The 25,516-nt window shown below is 47.2% G+C and overlaps 1 protein-coding gene across 2 annotated transcripts; it reads left to right on the plus strand.

The window, feature by feature from the left end:
- Positions 1–16,813: 16,813 nt before the first annotated feature.
- LOC308138910 (E3 ubiquitin-protein ligase TRIM21-like) lies at positions 16,814–22,520 on the plus strand. Of its 2 annotated transcripts, XM_080521216.1 has the most exons (3): positions 16,814–16,904; positions 19,887–21,044; positions 21,464–21,511. In XM_080521216.1, exons 2-3 carry the CDS (start codon positions 19,896–19,898, stop codon positions 21,467–21,469), a joined length of 1,155 nt encoding a protein of 384 aa, XP_080377342.1. In that variant the 5' UTR covers positions 16,814–16,904; positions 19,887–19,895; the 3' UTR covers positions 21,470–21,511. The 2 variants fall into 2 exon arrangements, with proteins under 2 accessions (XP_080377342.1, XP_080377341.1); XM_080521215.1 differs by having other exon boundaries at positions 19,887–22,520.
- Positions 22,521–25,516: the final 2,996 nt, after the last annotated feature.

Consider the following 25,516-nt stretch of genomic DNA (forward strand, 5'->3'; position numbering starts at 1 on the left):
TGGTGATGAAGAGGATGGACTGCTGTGTGATGAAGAGGATGGACTGCTGGTGATGAAGAGGATGGACTGCTGGTGATGAAGAGGATGGACTGCTGCGTGATGAAGAGGACGGACTGCTGGTGATGAAGAGGATGGACTGCTGTGTGATGAAGAGGATGGACTGCTGGTGATGAAGAGGATGGACTGCTGGTGATGAAGAGGATGGACTGCTGCGTGATGAAGAGGATGGACTGCTGTGTGATGAAGAGGATGGACTGCTGGTGATGAAGAGGATGGACTGATGTGTGATGAAGAGGATGGACTGCTGGTGATGAAGAGGATGGACTGCTGGTGATGAAGAGGATGGACTGATGTGTGATGAAGAGGATGGACTGCTGGTGATGAAGAGGATGGACTGCTGGTGATGAAGAGGATGGACTGATGTGTGATGAAGAGGATGGACTGCTGGTGATGAAGAGGATGGACTGCTGGTGATGAAGAGGATGGACTGCTGGTGATGAAGAGGACGGACTGCTGCTGATGAAGAGGACGGACTGCTGGTGATGAAGAGGATGGACTGCTGGTGATGAAGAGGATGGACTGCTGTGTGATGAAGAGGATGGACTGCTGTGTGATGAAGAGGATGGACTGCTGGTGATGAAGAGGATGGACTGCTGGTGATGAAGAGGATGGACTGCTGGTGATGAAGAGGATGGACTGATGTGTGATGAAGAGGATGGACTGCTGCGTGATGAAGAGGACGGACTGCTGGTGATGAAGAGGACGGACTGCTGGTGATGAAGAGGATGGACTGCTGGTGATGAAGAGGATGGACTGCTGTGTGATGAAGAGGATGGACTGCTGTGTGATGAAGAGGATGGACTGCTGCGTGATGAAGAGGATGGACTGCTGGTGATGAAGAGGATGGACTGCTGGTGATGAAGAGGATGGACTGATGTGTGATGAAGAGGATGGACTGCTGGTGATGAAGAGGATGGACTACTGCGTGATGAAGAGGATGGACTACTGCGTGATGAAGAGGATGGACTGCTGGTGATGAAGAGGATGGACTGCTGTGTGATGAAGAGGATGGACTGCTGGTGATGAAGAGGCTGGACTGCTGGTGATGAAGAGGACGGACTGCTGCGTGATGAAGAGGACGGACTGCTGGTGATGAAGAGGATGGACTGCTGGTGATGAAGAGGATGGACTGCTGGTGATGAAGAGGATGGACTGCTGTGTGATGAAGAGGATGGATGTTGCGTGATGAAGAGGACGGACTGCTGTGTGATGAAGAGGATGGACTGCTGGTGATGAAGAGGATGGACTGCTGGTGATGAAGAGGATGGACTGATGTGTGATGAAGAGGATGGACTGCTGGTGATGAAGAGGATGGACTGCTGGTGATGAAGAGGATGGACTACTGCGTGATGAAGAGGATGGACTACTGCGTGATGAAGAGGATGGACTGCTGGTGATGAAGAGGATGGACTGCTGCGTGATGAAGAGGATGGACTGCTGGTGATGAAGAGGATGGACTGCTGGTGATGAAGAGGATGGACTGATGTGTGATGAAGAGGATGGACTGCTGGTGATGAAGAGGATGGACTGCTGGTGATGAAGAGGATGGACTGCTGCGTGATGAAGAGGATGGACTGCTGGTGATGAAGAGGATGGACTGCTGGTGATGAAGAGGATGGACTGCTGGTGATGAAGAGGATGGACTGCTGCGTGATGAAGAGGATGGACTGCTGCGTGATGAAGAGGATGGACTGCTGGTGATGAAGAGGATGGACTACTGCGTGATGAAGAGGATGGACTACTGCGTGATGAAGAGGATGGACTGCTGGTGATGAAGAGGATGGACTGCTGTGTGATGAAGAGGATGGACTGCTGGTGATGAAGAGGATGGACTGCTGGTGATGAAGAGGATGGACTGCTGGTGATGAAGAGGATGGACTGATGTGTGATGAAGAGGATGGACTGCTGGTGATGAAGAGGATGGACTGATGTGTGATGAAGAGGATGGACTGCTGGTGATGAAGAGGATGGACTGCTGGTGATGAAGAGGATGGACTGATGTGTGATGAAGAGGATGGACTGCTGGTGATGAAGAGGATGGACTGCTGGTGATGAAGAGGATGGACTGCTGGTGATGAAGAGGATGGACTGCTGCGTGATGAAGAGGATGGACTACTGGTGATGAAGAGGATGGACTGCTGGTGATGAAGAGGATGGACTGCTGGTGATGAAGAGGATGGACTGCTGCTGATGAAGAGGATGGACTGCTGGTGATGAAGAGGATGGACTGCTGGTGATGAAGAGGATGTTTAATTCAGACAGTGAATTAGAGACTTTGATGGTTTCAGTGCAGGAGGAAGATGAAGACCATCATGGACGGTTCCTGGTAGGCTGCAGTAGACGTATATATTGTTACCAGTCGTCATGGAGATATCTCCTAGTAGAATGTTGTTCATTGTTCAGTAAAAAGGCATAAGCAACGTAATGTGTGTGTTACCAATACCTACATATATTTAAAGGAGCCGTGTTACAGGACAACAATCTGCAATATGTACGGTATTTGTTTATGTTACCATGCTGATTAAAGTAAAAGTTAAAAAATCCTCAGGTGTAGTATCTTTCTGTGTAAATGCCTCATATTATAAACGTTTCTGGTTCTCTGTTGAGACTTAAAAGTGAAAGTGACAGCAGCTGGACGTGTGGCAGGTGGCGTGTCTCTTTTCACTTTGATGTCTTAATAGAGAGAACAAAGACACGTTTACAATAGTAAGAAGACATGATGAACGTTTTTGAGCTAATATCTCATATTACAACGTGGGGCACATGTGGCTTAAAATCCCTGCAGCTTGTACAAGAACAAAACTTATTTTCTTTCTAAAATTAGAGCATGCGGCTTTTAATCAGGTGGCTCTGTAGTCCAGAATTTACGGTAGTTTATTGACGTTTAAATGTGCTGCTGGGACCTGCAGCTTCAGTCCGTCGCAGCCGAGCAGCAGAGCCGAACTTCCAGTCTCCAGAAAGGATCAACAATAACCAGAGTAAGTGTTTTCATGGTTTAACACAGTAATACCAGTTCAACTCTGATGAAAAGTTCTAAAACACTTACAATTGGTCGCTCGGCTATCGAATTATAATCATTTATTTGAGGCTACAAATCCCGTCCTGCTAGCTGCTAAAGCTAACTACACCTCGTCTCCATGACGACACACATAAACACTGTAGTTTTCTGACTACGTTCTGACTATTACTAGTACTTTATTGATACTTTTCCACTATTATTGTCATTATTACACATTTATATATATATCATGTCTCTCCCAGACACATTCATATGAGATATTGTTTCCTTAACTGACTCGGTGTCAGAGATGCTAGCTAGAGATGCTAGCTAACACCGAGCAGCAGCCACACTCCAAATTCATTTCAGAAATGTTCAAGTTGTGTTTCATCTCCTTGGTTATCTTGTGTTTCAACACTCAGCTCCACCTGTCTATAAAAGGTGGAGGACAAATGGAGCATTTCCAGAAGGTTTAGTGGTGCAGTCTGGCAGTGAGAGCACTTTTACAAACATTGAGATGAGAAGTGATCAGGGTGAAGCTGTTGACATGTTTCTGGGCCTGTGAGCAGCTTGAGCTGTTAGAAGGTGTTTGAGCTTTTAGCCTAAAGACATGACTGGAAGTGAAAACAGAGCGGAGCTTCACTAATCACAGGACGTTTATATTGTTGGACTTCTCTGATCAACTCTCGTCACTTCATCTTATTGTGGCTCCGTGTTTTCATCAGCTTCTGTTTTTCAATCCTGCTGTAAATGACACTCAGATTATTGAGTCCACTTTTGAAACTCCAAATACAATCTAGTTTTAACTGGCAGAGTGGGAAAAGCAACATTTCACACTGTTTTCACTCAGAAGCTTCAATTTGTAGTGTTTCAGTATATTTTAAACATTTATCTTACAGTGAATTATCCTGTAGTATTAGTTGTTGCTACAGATATTGAATTGTGGTTGATGTTCTCTACAAGTATTTTCAACTGTGTTTATATTTACTGCTGTGAAATCATGAATTCAGTCATTTCTGATGTTAAGAACTATTAGTGCCAGTGTTTCTGTCATTATTCTTGTAACATGTTTGTCTTTAAAGTGACTCTGAACCTCATTCTAACATCCAACCATGTTTCTATCTCTAGGATGGACGTGTTCAAGGGCCTGAAAGACCTTCTGAAAAAGAAGTCCACCCGAGACCCGGTCCTCCTGGTGGAGGAAAAACCTCTGGCTGAGTATGTGTCCTGTTGTTTTTAAATCATGTGGTTTTCTTCAAGTTGCTCTCAGTTGAAAGACTCCAGTTACGTCTCTGAGACGTTTTGATACTTTTGTAAATGGCATTAGTTTCATAACTCGGCTATTTCAAACCTACAGTAAATAGTGTTTTTGCACCTCAATAATCAACTGTTTAGTATTTATATTGTTTTATATTTTGACTTGCCACTTTTATTTTTTCCCAAGTTTTTCTGGTGCCTAAATTTAGGCTCATTTGTACTTGAAGTGAAGGTTGATTAGTCCGTAAACTAACAACCACGCCAAACCCAAAGAGTCATTCTTCATCTTGTGCAGCAGTGGAACTTGTTGAACAGACGACAGGCTCATAGAGTTGTTTCTGTAGAGTCATGTTGCTACTACAGGAGGCTGTTGGAGCCATGTGGCTGAAGACTTTCACAATAAGGTTCAAAGTAATCCTGTACTGAGAAGACCACGATGTTCCACGTTTCACCTGAATTCTTCTCCCATGCTCACTTCCTACAGTTCCTCAGGTTGATCACGGTGCTGAAGGTTTGTTCAGCAAGGCTGGAAATGAGAATTGAAGACGTGTTCACTGTGACCTTCAGTTGTTCTTGTGCTTCATGTCTCACCACTTCCTCCAGTCAACCTGTGTCTTTTCTCTCCAGTCATCACAAAGTGGACCAGCGCTCCAAGCCCACAACGGAGGACGGCATCAGGTCCAGGCAGAAGCTGCTCCGAGGCCTCCGCCTCCTGGTGTCGTCCTCTGGCCAGAGGAGGCGCTGCTTCCAGGTACAATCCACACTCCTTCAACAAACCTTCACTGAACACTGAGTCACTGTGGAGGTGTGGAACATGAATTCACCCTGTTTTCCTTCACTTCATTCACACCTTGCTTTTCTTTTGGGACCTCCTGCAGTCACACTCTTTGTTGTCCTTGTTGTTGTTGATGCAACAATCTTGTGTTGTGTGTGGTCAGGATGACCACTGTGAGGTGACGCCCTCCACCGTGTGGTACACCTCCACCCAGCTGACCCCCACCACCATCAGATTGAATATGGTCGGTGGCGAAGGCGACCAGGTGAAGCTGAGCTCTGCTGCCTGTCAGCTGATGATCAAACTGGATCCAGATACAATGAGGGACTTTATTTTCTTGACAAACATGTTGAATGTCTCTGTATTTTCTCTCTTTCACACTTTCAGAGAAGAAGACGAGTCCATGAGGACGAAGGTAAGATCACTGATCCGGACTCTTTGTTGTTGTTGTTGTTGTCTGAACACTCAGTTTGAAGATGCAACAATCTTCTTTGTGTGTTGTCAGGATCACAACTATGATCCGTCCAGCTGGTTCACCTCCACCCTGCTCACTCCCACCACCATCAGGTTCACTAGAGAGCAGAACAGAAAGAGGAAGAGGAGTGACGGAGGCTGTGAGAGTCCAGAGAACAAGAAGGTGAAGATGAGCTCAGCACTTTCAGGTGTTTCATTGTCCTTTTCATCCTTTGTGAAGCAGAGATGATCAACGCCGGGGAGGATGAAGGTTCCTGCATCCACCCCAGCTCCTAGAAGACCAGAAGACCCCCCCCCCCCCCCACCACCCAGCCCCTCCAACACCACCCACCCCCCCACCCCATTTTCTAAATAAAACAAAAAAGTGTTGCACTGCACAAAGATGGTCACTGATTTGTAAACTTCAAACAATCAATGGAAAACCAGGCAGGAATCATGTGTACGATCACATTGTCTCCAGAGATAGAGAGAACACACACACACACACACACACACACACACACACACACACACACACACACACACACACACACACACACACACACACACACACACACACACACACACACACACACACACACACACACACACACACACACACACACACACACACACAGCAGTTTGGTGGTTCCTGGTCAGCCAACATGGCAACCTGCTGTTTTGCTGCAGAATTACTGCTGCAGTTGTAAAATTGGGCTTTTCAAAGTAGGGCTGCAACTAACGACTATTTTAATAGTCGACTAGTCACCGACTATTGAAACGATTAGTCGACGAATCGGATAATTATAATTTTTTTCTTAAATTTAGCATGAGGTTGCTTTAATTATGTGGCAAATGACAATAAACACAAGAAAGGTGGGTACTTCAATGAAAAATGCATCTTTTATTCAACTTTGCTGCTGATAGGCCATAAATCCAAATAAACCTCTGTCCAAGGACAGGCAAATGTGTTTTATACAAAAATTAATTACAATCAAGTAAACATTTCTTTCCTGTAAACCAAGGGCACATTAGCAGCAGTAAAACATTAAATAAAAAAAATATAAAGTGCATTTTGTGAAGTGCATTCAGTTGTAAAAGAACTTTACAATTGTCAACAGTCTGAAATCTAACGGTTTTAACAACGGACATGTGTAGATACACCGCTGAAGAAGCATTCAGAGTTGTCCACATTCATGTTGAAAACATGGACAGTGTGCTACAACCTGGACACAAACCTGTCCTGGTGGACAGACCAGGTTTAAAATCAACATGAGGCTCAGGATGTAATCTTTTTCTTCGCCGTATCCAAGCTACAATGCTCCCAAACTTCTGAAGTTCTCGTGCGCGCAGCTGCTGTGTTGGACGCCGCCATTATTTCTGTGTACGTTACCGCGCGTCAGAGACGCTATTGCGCATGTGCGACTCGGCAGAGATTGTAATGAAGTGTGATGTCTCACTCTGTTGGAAAAACCCGTCGAGCGACGATTGTCGACAATGGAATTCATTGTCGACAATTTCTATTATCGATTTTTGTCGACAGCGTCGACGAATCGTTGCAGCCCTATTTCACAGTAAAGCTAATGACTTTCACTTTGTCAATCATTCGTCAGGGAACTTTTAAAGTGAAACTTTCTGCCTGAATATTATTGCAGTGGGTATTCTGCTGCTCTGACGTCACAGTTCTGCATCCAGAGTCGCTGCTCATTCTGCTGCTCCGGTAAGGGAGGGAAACAAACAAACAAACCAAGAAGTAAACAAAGTTACGTTAATGTTTATTGACACTCCATGACAGCGATACATGGAGAGAGAGGAGTTCCTCCACTCCTTCATCTTTAAACCATGAAGTGCTCATAAAACCTCTATTTCTGAGTGTCCTTGCTTTGCATCAGTCGTCACTCACACCTTTGCACAGTTCACCAGATCAACATATTCTTCATTTTACCAAGCGACCAAAGACTCCTCAGATCTTCTTCCATGTTTAGGGTTTGTTTTCCACAGAGAGACGACGGGAGTGTTGTTAACAAATCTTATCTATGCTCTGAATATTTTGTGCTCCACTATAGGAGAAGTCTTCTGGTCATTTCACTACATTTTGCACAACAAAGTTTCATTAAAATATTGATTTAGTCGTCATTGTTTACTTTAGTGAGACGTTTCCTTCACAACCAATTCAAACCATAAAGAAGTGCTGTGAAACAGGGAGAAAACGTTTGTTTTTCAAACTAAAAGTCAACATTTATCCCCATGAAGGTTCCTGTTCCGCCGTCAGCAGCGACTGAGACAAACTAAGAAAGGACAAAAGAGTGTGAATGATCATCTCTGTTGTCTGTTGGGCGTCTTTGTTGCCTAAAATGTGTGTTCCAGAAGGTTTCCGGGATCTAAGTGTAGAGAAGTGGCAGGTTCTACTCCCTGGAGCTGACCTTCACCGTGCCTGCAGGACCTCTAATGGAGGTGAGAGGTCACAGGTCACTGAACCATCACTGTCTCATTCCACTGCCATGCAAACTGAGCTGCACTTCCTGTTCCTTTCCTCACATTCCCTCTTCGTCCAGCTCGGATCGACTCATTGTGACGTGGAGAAATCTCTCCTGAGTCACGGAGAAGCTCTGAGAGGATCTGAATGTGATTCAAACTTTGATGGAGTTACTCCACCTGAAGCTCTTTCTCCACTAACGAGTAGAAAAAACTCTACATTCTCCACTCTGCCGTCTGATTTCAAGCAGAATCCCACTTGTTCACGGTGTATTTTTATATATATGTAGCCCGTCTATTGCCTGCAAGCAGATAGAAATAGGGCCCTGAACTCATTAGCATAAAAACGATAATATTAGTTTGGGATTTGAAAATGAAGAGTACCAGGAAACCATCAGTGGCAGCCGATGATGGTAAGTAGAGTTCACTGTTTGGTTTTTTCACCTTTCACCTCAAAACAATTCACAGCCAACAATATGACAAAGAAATCTCAGTAAAAGTTAACAAATAAGATGCTACTTTATTACAAAAAAAAAATAAATTTCAACAATAAACAAACAATCATGAAAACCTCGGCTAAGCCGGAATAAAAGTCTTTCAAATCAAAATAACCCGTTGCCAGTTAAGTGGGAGTTCATGGGGAGAAATAAACTCCGTCTTGTTCTCCTGAACAAGTGGAATCAAACTCCAAGAAATACCTTTAGAGGTGGTGAGGTGAGGAGGTGGTGCAAGTTGGAGCTGGAGCAGGAGCAGGATGCAGGAGGTGGTGACGAGGGGCGGCTGGGGGCAGGAGCAGGATGCAGGAGGTGGAGACGAGGGGCGGCTGGGGGCAGGAGCAGGACGCAGGAGGTGGTGACGAGGGGCGGCTGGGGGCAGGAGCAGGATGCAGGAGGTGGTGACGAGGGGCCACTGGGGGCAGGAGCAGGATGCAGGAGGTGGTGACGAGGGGCGGCTGGGGGCAGGAGCAGGATGCAGGAGGTGGTGACGAGGGGCCACTGGGGGCAGGAGCAGGATGCAGGAGGTGGTGACGAGGGGCCACTGGGGGCAGGAGCAGGATGCAGGAGGTGGTGACGAGGGGCGGCTGGGGGCAGGAGCAGGATGCAGGAGGTGGTGACGAGGGGCGGCTGGGGGCAGGAGCAGGATGCAGGAGGTGGTGACGAGGGGCGGCTGGGGGCAGGAGCAGGATGCAGGAGGTGGTGACGAGGGGCGGCTGGGGGCAGGAGCAGGATGCAGGAGGTGGTGACGAGGGGCGGCTGGGGGCAGGAGCAGGATGCAGGAGGTGGTGACGAGGGGCGGCTGGGAGCAGGAGCAGGATGCAGGAGGTGGTGACGAGGGGCGGCTGGGGGCAGGAGCAGGATGCAGGAGGTGGTGACGAGGGGCGGCTGGGGGCAGGAGCAGGATGCAGGAGGTGGTGGCGAGGGGGGGGCAGGAGCCGGATGCAGGAGGTGGTGACGAGGGGGGGGCAGGAGCCGGATGCAGGAGGTGGTGACGAGGGGGGGGCAGGAGCCGGATGCAGGAGGTGGTGACGAGGGGGGGGCAGGAGCAGGATGCAGGAGGTGGTGACGAGGGGGGGGCAGGAGCAGGATGCAGGAGGTGGTGACGAGGGGGGGGCAGGAGCAGGATGCAGGAGGTGGTGACGAGGGGGGGGCAGGAGCAGGATGCAGGAGGTGGTGACGAGGGGCCACTGGGGGCAGGAGCAGGATGCAGGAGGTGGTGACGAGGGGCCACTGGGGGCAGGAGCAGGATGCAGGAGGTGGTGACGAGGGGCCGCTGGGGGCAGGAGCAGGATGCAGGAGGTGGTGACGAGGGGCGGCTGGGGGCAGGAGCAGGATGCAGGAGGTGGTGACGAGGGGCGGCTGGGGGCAGGAGCAGGATGCAGGAGGTGGTGACGAGGGGCGGCTGGGGGCAGGAGCAGGATGCAGGAGGTGGTGACGAGGGGCGGCTGGGGGCAGGAGCAGGATGCAGGAGGTGGTGACGAGGGGCGGCTGGGGGCAGGAGCAGGATGCAGGAGGTGGTGACGAGGGGCGGCTGGGGGCAGGAGCAGGATGCAGGAGGTGGTGACGAGGGGCGGCTGGGGGCAGGAGCAGGATGCAGGAGGTGGTGACGAGGGGCGGCTGGGGGCAGGAGCAGGATGCAGGAGGTGGTGACGAGGGGCGGCTGGGGGCAGGAGCAGGATGCAGGAGGTGGTGACGAGGGGCGGCTGGGGGCAGGAGCAGGATGCAGGAGGTGGTGACGAGGGGCGGCTGGGGGCAGGAGCAGAATGCAGGAGGTGGTGACGAGGGGCGGCTGGGGGCAGGAGCAGGATGCAGGAGGTGGTGACGAGGGGGGGGCAGGAGCAGGATGCAGGAGGTGGAGACGAGGGGGGGGCAGGAGCAGGATGCAGGAGGTGGAGACGAGGGGCCACTGGGGGCAGGAGCAGGATGCAGGAGGTGGAGACGAGGGGGGGGCAGGAGCAGGATGCAGGAGGTGGTGACGAGGGGCGGCTGGGGGCAGGAGCAGGATGCAGGAGGTGGTGACGAGGGGCGGCTGGGGGCAGGAGCAGGATGCAGGAGGTGGTGACGAGGGGCGGCTGGGGGCAGGAGCAGGATGCAGGAGGTGGTGACGAGGGGCGGCTGGGGGCAGGAGCAGGATGCAGGAGGTGGTGACGAGGGGCGGCTGGGGGCAGGAGCAGGATGCAGGAGGTGGTGACGAGGGGCGGCTGGGGGCAGGAGCAGGATGCAGGAGGTGGTGACGAGGGGCGGCTGGGGGCAGGAGCAGGATGCAGGAGGTGGAGACGAGGGGCGGCTGGGGGCAGGAGCAGGATGCAGGAGGTGGAGACGAGGGGCGGCTGGGGGCAGGAGCAGGATGCAGGAGGTGGTGACGAGGGGCGGCTGGGGGCAGGAGCAGGATGCAGGAGGTGGTGACGAGGGGCGGCTGGGGGCAGGAGCAGGATGCAGGAGGTGGTGACGAGGGGCGGCTGGGGGCAGGAGCAGGATGCAGGAGGTGGTGACGAGGGGGGGGCAGGAGCAGGATGCAGGAGGTGGTGACGAGGGGCGGCTGGGGGCAGGAGCAGGATGCAGGAGGTGGTGACGAGGGGGGGGCAGGAGCAGGATGCAGGAGGTGGTGACGAGGGGGGGGCAGGAGCAGGATGCAGGAGGTGGTGACGAGGGGCCACTGGGGGCAGGAGCAGGATGCAGGAGGTGGTGACGAGGGGCCACTGGGGGCAGGAGCAGGAGGTGGTGACGAGGGGCGGCTGGGGGCAGGAGCAGGATGCAGGAGGTGGTGACGAGGGGCGGCTGGGGGCAGGAGCAGGATGCAGCAGGTGGTGACGAGGGGCGGCTGGGGGCAGGAGCAGGATGCAGGAGGTGGTGACGAGGGGCCGCTGGGGGCAGGAGCAGGATGCAGGAGGTGGTGACGAGGGGCTGCTGGGGGCAGGAGCAGGATGCAGGAGGTGGTGACGAGGGGCGGCTGGGGGCAGGAGCAGGATGCAGGAGGTGGTGACGAGGGGCGGCTGGGGGCAGGAGCAGGATGCAGGAGGTGGTGACGAGGGGCGGCTGGGGGCAGGAGCAGGATGCAGGAGGTGGTGACGAGGGGCGGCTGGGGGCAGGAGCAGGATGCAGGAGGTGGTGACGAGGGGCGGCTGGGGGCAGGAGCAGGATGCAGGAGGTGGTGACGAGGGGCGGCTGGGGGCAGGAGCAGAATGCAGGAGGTGGTGACGAGGGGCGGCTGGGGGCAGGAGCAGGATGCAGGAGGTGGTGACGAGGGGGGGGCAGGAGCAGGATGCAGGAGGTGGAGACGAGGGGGGGGCAGGAGCAGGATGCAGGAGGTGGAGACGAGGGGCCACTGGGGGCAGGAGCAGGATGCAGGAGGTGGAGACGAGGGGGGGGCAGGAGCAGGATGCAGGAGGTGGTGACGAGGGGCGGCTGGGGGCAGGAGCAGGATGCAGGAGGTGGAGACGAGGGGGGGGCAGGAGCAGGATGCAGGAGGTGGAGACGAGGGGCGGCTGGGGGCAGGAGCAGGATGCAGGAGGTGGTGACGAGGGGCGGCTGGGGGCAGGAGCAGGATGCAGGAGGTGGTGACGAGGGGCGGCTGGGGGCAGGAGCAGGATGCAGGAGGTGGTGACGAGGGGCGGCTGGGGGCAGGAGCAGGATGCAGGAGGTGGTGACGAGGGGCCGCTGGGGGCAGGATTAGGATGCAGGAGGTGGTGACGAGGGGCGGCTGGGGGCAGGAGCAGGATGCAGGAGGTGGTGACGAGGGGCGGCTCGGGGCAGGAGCAGGATGCAGGAGGTGGTGACGAGGGGCCACTGGGGGCAGGAACAGGATGCAGGAGGTGGTGACGAGGGGGGGGCAGGAGCAGGATGCAGGAGGTGGAGACGAGGGGGGGGCAGGAGCAGGATGCAGGAGGTGGTGACGAGGGGCGGCTGGGGGCAGGAGCAGGATGCAGGAGGTGGAGACGAGGGGGGGGCAGGAGCAGGATGCAGGAGGTGGTGACGAGGGGCGGCTGGGGGCAGGAGCAGGATGCAGGAGGTGGAGACGAGGGGGGGGCAGGAGCAGGATGCAGGAGGTGGTGACGAGGGGCGGCTGGGGGCAGGAGCAGGATGCAGGAGGTGGAGACGAGGGGCGGCTGGGGGCAGGAGCAGGATGCAGGAGGTGGTGACGAGGGGGGGGCAGGAGCAGGATGCAGGAGGTGGAGACGAGGGGGGGGCAGGAGCAGGATGCAGGAGGTGGAGACGAGGGGCCACTGGGGGCAGGAGCAGGATGCAGGAGGTGGAGACGAGGGGGGGGCAGGAGCAGGATGCAGGAGGTGGTGACGAGGGGCGGCTGGGGGCAGGAGCAGGATGCAGGAGGTGGAGACGAGGGGGGGGCAGGAGCAGGATGCAGGAGGTGGTGACGAGGGGCGGCTGGGGGCAGGAGCAGGATGCAGGAGGTGGAGACGAGGGGGGGGCAGGAGCAGGATGCAGGAGGTGGTGACGAGGGGCGGCTGGGGGCAGGAGCAGGATGCAGGAGGTGGAGACGAGGGGGGGGCAGGAGCAGGATGCAGGAGGTGGTGACGAGGGCCACTGGGGGCAGGAGCAGGATGCAGGAGGTGGTGACGAGGGGCGGCTGGGGGCAGGAGCAGGATGCAGGAGGTGGAGACGAGGGCCACTGGGGGCAGGAGCAGGATGCAGGAGGTGGAGACGAGGGCCACTGGGGGCAGGAGCAGGATGCAGGAGGTGGAGACGAGGGCCACTGGGGTCCCACGTGGCCAGAGGAACTCAGAGCGCTATCTGGTGACGGCTGGTCGTCTTCAGAGGAAAACAGTTCAGGTGCAGTTGAGAGCTCGGACACACACTGCGAGGAGTGGACGTCTGTTCCACCACTGCTCACTGGGCGGATGGTCGTACGGCTACAAGGAAGTTCTGGGCTAAAACTTCAGCCGTAGTTCACTCAGTCCACACTTTGCTTTGTCAGCAAAACTCTCTCCCTCTGGCTGCTGTGTCTCCTTCTCTGCTCTCTCCAGGCTGGTTCACCCACACCCTCTTCACACCTGTTTCCCTGCACCCCTCTGCTCACCTCAGCTTCCCTATTAACCAATGAGCAGCCAGCAGGCTGCAGCCACGCCCACACCATCTCTCCACCCAGAATCATCACATTTAAGAAATACACAACATGAAGTACACAAATAAACAGTTGAATACACAAAATGAAATACATCAAACATTCAAATAAACTTTTACATGTTGTACCTTTTTTAACAAACCAAAATAAAGGTATTTAAATCACCTTTTAATCTATTTTAAACTATTTATCCCGCTACCAGGGACATATATTTATCAATGTTTTAATATGTATTAATATTTTCCACTGGGCTACATACATTATATGTATATGTATATAAACACATATAATATGTATATGTATATAAACACATATTATAATATGTATATGTATATAAACACATATAATATGTATAACATGTGTATATTTGAGCTTTACAACAAGAGCGAACCCTGAGGCCCATCTAGTAATATTATAACATGTTACAGCTTCGCTAAACTTGCAGGATATTTAACTAGCAGGCGTGGAAACACCAGTTAATGAATGAACTCTGATCAATCATTTTCAACTCTAAATCTGCTGAAAACGAGCCGCAGAGTCACTGGTGCTGATGATGAAACACAACAACAGGCGTGATTCCACCAAACATCTGGCGGTAAAACGTGAGGCGCTCATGGCGGACGAGCTCAGATATAGAGAAGACACTAGTGATCGTCTGCTGGCTGAATATTGACACTCAAACTCTGAAAATCACCATTAAAATCCAAGCAAATGGTGAAAAGAAACATGTTGCTCACAGTTTCATCTCTGCCTACATGATGACGTATTAAATGAACACGGTGGTTTGACGTTCTCTCATGTTCACCTGGAACCATCATGACCCTGAATTCAAGCCCAATTCACACAACAATGTTTTCAAGTGAAAGCGGAAAACGTTTTGGTGTTTTCACTTCACAATTGTGTCGTGTCGCCACGGCAACGTTTTGAGAACGATGTCCGTTTATACGGAAACGGCAGAAACGCTGAAAATGACGCATGTTAGCATGACAGGCCACAAGGTGGTGCTGTTGGTTGTTTCTGTAATGAAACGACACGTGTGTGTGTGTGCGCGTGTGTGTGTGTGTGTGTGTGTGTGTGTGTGTGTGTGTGTGTGTGTGTGTGTGTGTGTGTGTGTGTGTGTGTGTGTGTGTGAGAAACTGAGACACACAAAAGACGACCACAGGGAGATTAATCGATTATTGATCGCCCTCCTCGTCCGACCAAGGAACATTTTGTTAGTTTGATTTGTCGACAAAAAACCACAAATAATAATCAGAAGCCAAAAAACTGGTCTTTTTCTCATTTGAGCCAGAAAATAAAAAAATGAGAATTGATGTTTTTGTTTTCTGGATTTTGGACAAAAATCAAAAAAAGATGGAAATCAACGTTGTCTTTGATGGGCGGGGCTTCAACGCCTCTTTTGTTGATGATTGGTTCATGTTTGCCTGAACTTTTCACAGTAAAAGTCCACATTAACACAACACACTGTTATGGGGGTGGACGGAGGCTCAAGTGCAGGAAGCAGCCAGGAAACACATTCAATGTTCTTTATCTTTTATTTATGTGTTAATTTGAGCAGTAAACATTCTGCTCACAAGGAGTGGGCTGAAGCAAGAAGCTTCTGAGCGCCGACCCCCAAACTCAGAGCAACAAAAAGTACATTTCACACTAGTGTAGAAAGAACAAAACAAACACATCAACAAAAAAGAACCTCCCACATTTCAAACGACCATATCAACACACACACACACACACACACACACACACACACACACACACACACACACACACACACACACACACACACACACACACACACACACACACACACACACACACACACACACACACACACACACACACACACACACACACACACACACACACACATAAGTTGATCCTACTTCTCCCCCTAATGCATTTCTTCTTCTCTGTATGTTTCAAAAGTCTTTTGTTTGTATTTGTATTTGACCAGGTTGATGTTTGGACATTGTTTCTACTCCGTCTCCAATTTGTTCCACAATTGTTCCCCTTTAACTGTCGGATTAAAACTTTTCAGGGTTGTGTTTATGTTTCCCGGCCACCAGGCGCTGGCATACGAGCCTCGACCCCGGGCCTGGCTCCAGGGTGACGCCCCGGCTGCGCCAAACCGGGCGACGTCTCTGCTCTCCTCTTGTGTGTGTTCATAGGGGTGTGTTGAACTGCTTTTGGTCTGACCCGTCGCCTAGGACCTGTTTGCCTTGGGAGACCCTACTGGGGGGCATAAAGCCCCCCGACAACAAAGCTCCGAGGGTCATTCGGGTGCTCAAACTCCCCCACCACAATAAGGTAGCAGTTCAAGGGGGAGCTGATGTGTTGTTTGGAAATAAAACAACTTTAAGTATTGGAAAATTGGAATTATCTACTTCTCATTTGCATTTTATTTTGAAACGACAAATCAGAATTCCTTCAAACTGACAGAGTGGCATCCTAGGATGGTGTAGTATGTCTGTGAGGTGGAATGACCCCGGGACAACTAGGAATTTCAGAGATATTCCACCTCAAAGTCAGGTGAAAGGACGTCATATTCCAATATTCAAAGTTGTTTTATTTTGAAGTTATACATCAGAATTCCTTCATGCTGTCTGAGTGTTATGTTGGGAAGATCTATTATCACTGTGAGGTGGAATGACCCCGGGACAACTAGGAATTTTGGAATTATTCTACCGCAAATTCAGGTTTAACACATCATTTTTCAAAGTTGTTTTATTCTGAAACTATAAATCAGAATTCCTTTATACTGTCTGAGTGGCATCCTGGGAAGGTCTCCAACACTGTGAGATGGAATGACCCCGGGACAACTAGGAATTTTGAAGTTTTTCTACTTCAAATTCATGTGTTCTGTTCCAATTTCCTATTGCATTTTATTTTGAGTGAATACTTTTAGTGAGTTTCTGATTTAATCCTTCTTGAAATAAGAGTGTTTGGTTATATCCTGATTTCCAAATAGATTTTTTTTGAAGAGCAACATCATACTGTTAAAAATAAGTTCTATATATAAGTTGACTCAATATTTTGAAAACAATAGCTTGAGTCCATTGATACAGTATTTGAATAAGTAGTTTTTAGCTTGAATAAATCATTCTTTATATAAATCGACAACCATTCCAGGCTAAGTGATTCGAGCTTTTATTTTGAAATCCATCAGCGGAAATAGTACGCTGCATCCCTGATCACTGACAGTAGCAGACAGCCGCACGGCTTGACCGCAGTCTTCTGCCACTGAAATAGGAAGTTATTCAGACAAACTTGGACTTTCTACGGAGTTCACCTGGAGTCTGTCACGTACTGGTGAGTTTCTACAAGCACACTGAATTCAAAGTCCACCAACTTTCAAGTAGAATAGAAAAGTACAAACTGTAAAGTCGCTCCGGTGGAAACTGAGGTTAGTTTCTAACTCATCGACAGAAACTTTACAAAGAATTTGTAAGGAGTTGTGAGGTTTATCAACAGAGAAAATCACCACAACTTAAAGTGTGAGTGAAGCAGAGACTGATAGGAGTTTATGACGTTTGAGAAAATGCTGTTATTTACCGCTTAAATCGTGTTATTGACGATTAAATGTGATTGTGGTGCGCAGCTTCAGTAAAACCGAAAGTAAAAAGCGCTGCGTCACAAATGTGGAAAAACAGGAAGTGTCAATGTGATCATACTTTAAGATGTCAGCAAAGTGTTTATAAAAGAAGACATTGCGCCTTAAGAACGATTTTATGTGGCGGATTAAATAATAAAGAAATGGAAAAACATTCTTATTAGTATTGTCTTTAATTTATAGGATAACATGTCAATGCAATGTAATAAATTAGAAATCAATACGAAAACAAAATCAGAGTACAATATAAATACGCACACCCCAAAATAAAGATGATGTCAATAGGTGAATACGTAATATTAATATTTATAGTAATAGATAATAAGCAGAACAAACATTTCAAATATCCAGAGTTTGCACACAGTAAATTACAAACTATATACGAAACCAAATATACTAACGCTATACAGAGCAATATAAAGTACCTTTATATATATTTTTTCTTTTCTTTTCCTCTAATATATATATATATATATATATATATATATATATATATATATATATATATATATATATATATATATATATATATATATATATATTACTGTTGATGATGGCCTAACGTTTGCACAGGCTGAACGACGTAACAGATACATGTTTATGAGGCATGTGTAATATAAAATTTATTTTTTTCTGATGCATATTATAGATATAGACATATTCAGTACAACTTTATTGACATTACAGTGAATTGTTGATAAGCAGTAAACTGCAATTTAATATTGCATGTTCGAATGCTACGTTATGGAGTAACAACAACAATAACAACAACAATAATAATAATTAATAACAACAATAATAATAATCGCTTCACAATTGAATCAATGTCAGCTTTTCTAGTTCAAGATTTAATAGTAATAATTCGTTTTAATAATTTTATTGAAGATGTTTTTTTCTTCTAGGTTTTGTGGCGCCCTCTAGAGGCCATGACACGCTTTGCATTAACTTTGCCTCATGGGCCATTTGGCTCTGCAACTTCTAGACTGGATCATGTGCATGCTGACTATGTGGGCTAATTTCCTAGTATTTCCAGACCTTCCTTTTCTATCGGGACCTTTGTATGTTTACTGTCTTGTTCTGAAGGCTCAAGTAGAATAGAATCTAAATCAGGCCTATTCAACTGGCGGCCCACGGGCCAACTCCGGCCCGCGGATGACATCAGACCGGCCGCAGATCAGTTCTGTTGACTTTTTTACTTTTTTTTACTTTTTTACTTTTTTTTTTTTTTTAAAGAAAGACATTTAAAATACATTACAGTCATTCCAATGTGCTTTTATAGAGAAAATAGAAAAGCCCAACATATCCACATGAGCAGCAGGTGTGTTTGTGACGGTGGAAAGAAAAACTCCCCCAACAAGGAGAAACTTTGTAGAAACCAGAGTCAGAGGTGGAGGAATTCTGTGGACCGGTTGGGATGAAAGGATAGAGGAGAGGAGAGGAGAGGAGAGGAGAGGAGAGGAGAGGAGAGGAGAGGAGAGGAGAGGAGAGGAGAAGAGAGGATAGAGGAGAGGAGAGGAGAGGAGAGGAGAGGAGAGGAGAGGAGAGGAGAGGAGAAGAGAGGATAGAGGAGAGGAGAGGAGAGGAGAGGAGAGGATAGAGGAGAGGAGAGGAGAGGAGAGGAGAGGAGAGGAGAGGATAGAGGAGAGGAGAGGAGAGGAGAGGAGAGGAGAGGAGAGGAGAAGAGAGGATAGAGGAGAGGAGAGGAGAGGAGAGGAGAGGAGAGGAGAGGAGAGGAGAGGAGAGGAGAGGAGAAGAGAGGATAGAGGAGAGGAGAGGAGAGGAGAGGAGAGGAGAGGAGAGGAGAGGAGAGGAGAGGAGAGGAGAGACAGAGAAAGACTTGGTGGGGAGAAACTTGTTAGTGCTACATACATTTATTTTCTTCTTTTTAATAATACAATAATCACAGTGATCTAAATATTTTCCAACTGCCATGAGATTAAACCAGCCTGAGCAACAACAGAGCAAAAACCAAAATAATCACAATAATTATAGCAAAAGCAAAAACAAAAGGTTTGTTTTATAACAAAGAAAAAAAAGGAAAAGAGAAAAACGGAACGAAACAAAAAAGACAAAATAAAAAGCCGTGGTATTAAATCTGTTCGATAAACAGCTTTTGTTGTCAGATGCTCAACATTTTCAGTTACTGTGTGACATGAAATCCATTGGCAAGTTCAGCTAATCTTTCAATTCTGATCGTCTGTTTGCTCTCTTCTGTGGATTGTTGAAAGAAATTACAAGTAGAGATGTCAGAATTTACAACATTATACAGAAAGACATACATCATCTTTCAGATGTTTCAAATATGTGTTTATGGGGCTGAAACAGCCTTTGTTCCAAAACAAAAACACTATGATGTGTATAAAGTCAGTGATTTGTACTTTTTGCCATGTACCAAAATAAAAGACTTTTGAATGTGGCAGAGCATTGTGTCAGGTTGAGATCAGGAATAATAGCTCAGGGAATTGTCCGGCCCCCGGGGCCTTAGCTTTCTGAAAATGTGGCCCTCCCAAAAATAGAGTTGAATAGTCCTGATCTAAATGATTTATCCTGGAGGGAATTTTCTTTATAAGATGAAATGTTGGTTTCGGCATAATTTTTAGAAAGCCACTACAAGAAGGCCAAAGAACCACATGTACAATGATGCATCAATCTTTCAATCAACTCTTGTCTTTTGTCGTCAGGGTGTGAAGATGTCTGCTGCCAGTCCAGATCACTTCCTGTGCTCCATCTGTCTGGACGTGTTCACTCATCCAGTCTCCACACCATGTGGACACAACTTCTGCAACCAGTGCATCACTGCGCACTGGAACTCCAAGGTCATATGTGACTGTCCCCTGTGTCAAGAGGTTTTCTACAAGAGACCTCAGCTGAGGGTCAACACTTTGCTCTCGGAGGTTGCTGCTCAGTTCAGACATGAAGCTGAACACAAAGCCAGCAGCAGCTCAGAGCAACAAGCTGCCAAACCAGGACAAGTTCCCTGTGACGTCTGCACTGGAACCAAAGTGAAGGCCCTCAAGTCCTGCCTGGTGTGCCTGGTCTCCTACTGTCAGACTCACCTGGAGCCTCACCTGACAGTGTCAGGCCTGAAGAAACATCAGCTGGTGGAGCCTGTGGAGAACCTGGAAGGCAGGATGTGTCCGAAGCACCAGAAACCTCTGGAGCTGTTCTGTAAGAGCGAGCAGACGTGTGTCTGCATGATGTGCAGTGTTTTAGAGCACAAGACTCACCAGCTTGTTCCTCTGAGTGAAGAATGTGAAGGGAAGAAGACGGAGCTGAGGAAGACTGAGGCTGAAATGCAGCAGATGGTCCAGAAGAGACGAGTGAAGATCAAGGAGATCAAAGAGTGTCTGAAGAAGAGTCAAGCTGCTGCAGACAGAGAGAAAGCAGAAGGTGTTGAGGTGTTCACTGCTCTGATGCAGCGTGTTGAGAGAGATCTGAAGCAGATGATGGAGAGAATGGAAGAGGAAGAGAAAGCCAGAGAGAAACAGGCTGAAGGTCTCATCAAACATCTGGAAGAGGAGATCAGTGAGCTGATGAAGAGGAGCTCAGAGGTGGAGCAGCTCCTTCACTCTGAAGACCACCTCCACCTCCTCCAAGGCTTCTCCTCCCTGAAAGCTGCTCCACCCACCCAGGACTGGACGGAGGTCAGCATCCCTCCATCATCCTATGAGGGGACTGTGGTGAGAGCTGTGGCTCAGCTGGAGGAGACTCTCAGCAAAGACATGAAGAAGAAGGTGTTTGATCCTGAGCTGAAGAGGAAGCAGCAGTTTGCAGTGGATGTGACTCTTGATCCTGATACAGCTCATCCTCATCTCATCCTGTCTGATGATGGAAAACAAGTGAGTTGTGGTGACGTGAGGAAGAAGCTTCCAGACAACCCAGAGAGATTTTCTTTTTATCCTTTTGTTTTAGGAAAACAGAGTTTCTCTTCAGGTCAATTTTACTTTGAGGTTCAGGTTAAAGGAAAGACTGAGTGGGTTTTAGGAGTGAGCAAAGAGTCCGTCACCAGGAAGGGAAAGTTCACACTGAGCCCTGATGAAGGTCTCTGGATAATATACTTGAGAAATGGAAATGAGTACTGGGCTGTTAAAGAGTCTCCAGTTCGTCTCTCTCTGAGGTTTGCTCCTGAGAAGGTGGGGGTGTTTGTGGATTATGAGGAGGGTCTGGTCTCTTTTTATGACGTAGAAGCTGCAGCTCTGATCACCTCCTTCACTGGCTGCTGCTTCACTGACAAACTCCTCCCATTCTTCTGTCCCAGGTTTAATGATGGTGGTGAAAACGCTGCACCTCTGATCATCTGTCCTGTCAATCAAACTGTCTGATCAGTTTTCATCATGAAACGTCACCAACAATGAACAAAGTGGTGAGAAAGTGACGATTCACTGTGATCCATGGTGAACAACTCTAGGATTTCACTGAGCAGCAGTTTGTACCTAAAGAAACGTTCTGACAGTTTGTCCCAAACAAGTAAAGATCTGATGGAAGAGGAAACTGAGCAGTCAGATTCATGACATGTTTGACTCAATCAGGAAATTGTTCATGTGTTTGTTTTAGAGCTTCATGAGCAGGAATCTTTCAGTCTGTGTGTCTTCAAGCTGCAGAGTCACAACATGAACACACACGTTTTTCTCTGCAGCTTCAAAGCTTCTTAACGACATTTAATGTGAAGATTTTACAATCAAAAGTAACAGCTGGATGGAACAAGTATAAAAAACCTTTTTATTAAAGTTTTCATTTATGTAGGATGATTAACACGGTGTGTTCAAATGAACGGGTTGAAAGGTAGGAGGTTTGTCCCACACAGTGTAAATTGAAGAGAAACAAAAAACAGCATCAGCAATAAAGTGTAACGGCTCTGTGAGGATCAGTGCAAACTACATCCTGATCACACGTCATTTGTGAGGGTTTTGCCTGTAAATTGCTGAATGTTTGAAAACATAGACTTCAGCTCATGAATATAGACTCGCTTGGATCCCCTGGATTCCTCCTGAGTTTTTCCTCCATGGAAACATTATGGTTGGTGAAAGTTTTCTATTTTATGCATCCCCCTAATGCATTTCTTCTTCTCTGTATGTTTCAAAAGTCTTTTGTTTGTATTTGTATTTGACCAGGTTGATGTTTGGACATTGTTTCTACTCCGTCTCCAATTTGTTCCACAATTGTTCACCTTTAACTGTCGGATTAAAACTTTTCAGGGTTGTGTTTATGTTTCTGAGTCCTAAAGTTGAATTCCTCACGTATTTCATAACGACCAGTACGATCTGGAACCTTCTTTGTATTTGTCTTGGTAACAATCTGTAACTTGCTTTATAGAACATCTGTACTTTATACAACATCTGTACTGCTTGGAACTCTACAATGTCATTAAACTTCATGATCTTTGATTTTAAAAATAATGACTTTGTGTGGTCCAGGAACCTTTATGGATTAATGGAATAGCTCTTTTTTGTAACATTACTATTGGTTTTACTGTGTTTTTATAAGTACTACCCCAAACCACAGTACAATAATATAAATAGGGCAAAATCAGAGAACAGTATAAGGTGTGTAAAGCTTTGATATTTAAAATGTGCTTTGCTTTTGCTATTATTGCAAAGTTTCTTGACATTTTCGTAGATATATATTTAATGTGAGATTTCCAAGTAATTCTATCATCTATAAAAACTCCAAGGAATGTGATTTATGGCAATTATGGCAATTCTTAACTGCCTAATGTGAAATTTCACGTCTTCAAGATTAATCTCACTAAAACATTAACTCTCCATCAAGACGGGAAACAATTCAGTAGTGGTTTCAAAGAAGGTTTACCCAGTCTTTCTAGGTACAACAGACAAGTTCCAAACAACTCAAAGCACAAGATATTTTGACTTTGGATCAGCTTTTTGGCTTCATCAATGCCACATCACATTAATTTAAATCTTTACTCAAATTCAGAAGGCAGAATCTCTTCGATTAATTCTTCAATTCCCTTTAATTTCATTCAAGAAATAATGAGAAAAAATACTAAACTACTTGATTTCCCAGTATAGATTGATGGTCTGAGCTTTTATAGTAAATAGACCTGTATTTAATACCGTATTAGAAAGAGGTCAAACATGTGACATTAAATTACAAATTCTGGTCAATTGAATGAAAAATTGTATTTAGGATTTAATGAAGCTCAATTTACAGAAAGAAATAATGATCAAAGTAATATTAGTGCTTTTAGCAGTGTAAACACACACTGTATATATGTTTCAACCTGAAATGAATTCCCTTTATTGTTCCTGCTCAAGGTCCCTGACAGTCGGATCAGTTCTTCTAGCCAATGTGTCATCTCTGGAGTGTGAAGAAGTTTGGACAGAAAAGTGACATCTTCAGCACCGTAGCTGCGTCCAGCGATGGTGCACTTGTTGAACTGCATGACGTTCCTAGTGACAGTGCCAGTCTGATCAGAGAAAATGTCCTCAATGTGACCCAGCTGCTCATTCAGGGTGGCGCTTCGAGCCTGAGGAGGAGGAGAAACATCAGCGATCAGACGCTGGAGCTTCACTCACACACTGACTGCTTTCTGTTTCCACCTCCACCACTTATATGAAATAATTAAGATACGTAGACAAAGAACTTGATCTATCACCCTTGACTCTTGGGTTCGTAACGTGCTTGTAGCACAAAGTCAATTACTTCATTGTGAAGGTTTTCCCAGAAGCATCCGGAGACTTTGAAAAGTAAACTCTCCCACGAGACATCGGCTGTCATCTTTGGAATAATTTCCTCCAAACTGTTTGTATTCGTCATGGCACTGCAGTTTTGTTAGGAAAAAACAAGTGTAGGCTTTTCTTGGGCAGAATATTAAAATGTGCATGTACTTGGTGGATTTGATTGTTTTACTGGAGAAAGTTCAAGGTCAGAAATTGACTCATTGTTTAATTGTAGTTAAAAAAAAGTGTTTCAGTAATTCATCTTTTCTAGTAAAAACCTCACAAAAAGTGAATACAATTCACATATGGATCATGTTTAATATGTATTAATTTCCTTCATTTCAGCATTCCTTACATTAACATAATTATAGTGAAATGTCCTTCTATCTTATCTATATTTCTGTGTACAACTCCTTTTTGTATTATTTTGAGCTATATTAAATCACTTCTGTAGAAATCACATTAAAACGGTCAAACTATTAAGAAAAAAGGGAGGAGAAAAGCTCCGCCCAATCAGAGCCTGGTTGATGAAGATGAGTACAGTTTGGTGAGGTCCCTTCAATTAGGGCACTACAGTCTCCTGGCGAAAGCCATGTCCCTGTAATAATAATCAAGTGGAGATTATGAAGAGAAATACAATCACTAATGAGAAAGCTCATATTTAAAAGTCCAGAGGTGGCCGGGAGGCGCTTCAGGACAGGTGGTGGAATCTGGTTCAGTGGGAGATGGAGAAGATTGTTCTGGTTGTGGCCGGCTGGACACGACGGTGGACATGAAGCAGTTGGTCTGCCATCGGGACTGATGGCCGGTATGAATGAATGTATCCCACAACCACAGATCTGTATCGGTGGTGAGATTGTAATGACTGGTAAGGGCAGTAGGGGGCGCTGGTGAAGCATCAGTGACTGTGAGAGGAGACTCATTCAGCCAAGAAGGACAGTCGGAGGCGTGTCTATGGGATGTAAACAGTCAGTGGACCTATTGGCCCTCCGCTCAGTCTCACCTGTTGGACAGGAGCAATGAAGTGTCAGAGACTTGAACCAATCAGAACTCTCTGAATACTGAACTGATCTTCACCTGCTTCTCTTTCCTGCAAACTTCAGACATGCAGTTCTGATACTGGACACATGGTTTGCTGTGTTTTCATGTTCATGGTGGAATAAACAATAATAGAAGGTTCTGATTGGCGAACTATGATAGGTCATTTATAAAACACCCCAGATAGCAAAAGGCATTGATTCAACGTTGGATTTTGGTCAGATTGGTTATTTTTGGTTGAGGTTGAAAAAGCGATGTTGTTTCAATATTTAATTACAGTTACTATTTAAAAATTGAAGAATTGTCATTGATTTGACATTGTTTAGATGTTGCATTTTCAATGTTGAATTTCCCTACGTTGATGTGACATTGTATAGATGTTACATTTTCAATGTTGAATTTCCCTACATTGATATGACATTGTATAGATGTTGCATTTTCAATGTTGAATTTCCCTACATTGATATGACATTGTATAGATGTTGCATTTTCAATGTTGAATATCTCTACATTGATGTGACATGGTTTCAATGTGGGCTGCTGATACTTTTTATTATTGTTATTACTTATGGCTTAAAAGGCCGAGAAATGAC

This window comes from Blennius ocellaris (genome assembly GCF_963422515.1).
Source record: "Blennius ocellaris genome assembly, contig: SUPER_13_unloc_2, whole genome shotgun sequence".
Classification (NCBI taxonomy): domain Eukaryota; kingdom Metazoa; phylum Chordata; class Actinopteri; order Blenniiformes; family Blenniidae; genus Blennius; species Blennius ocellaris.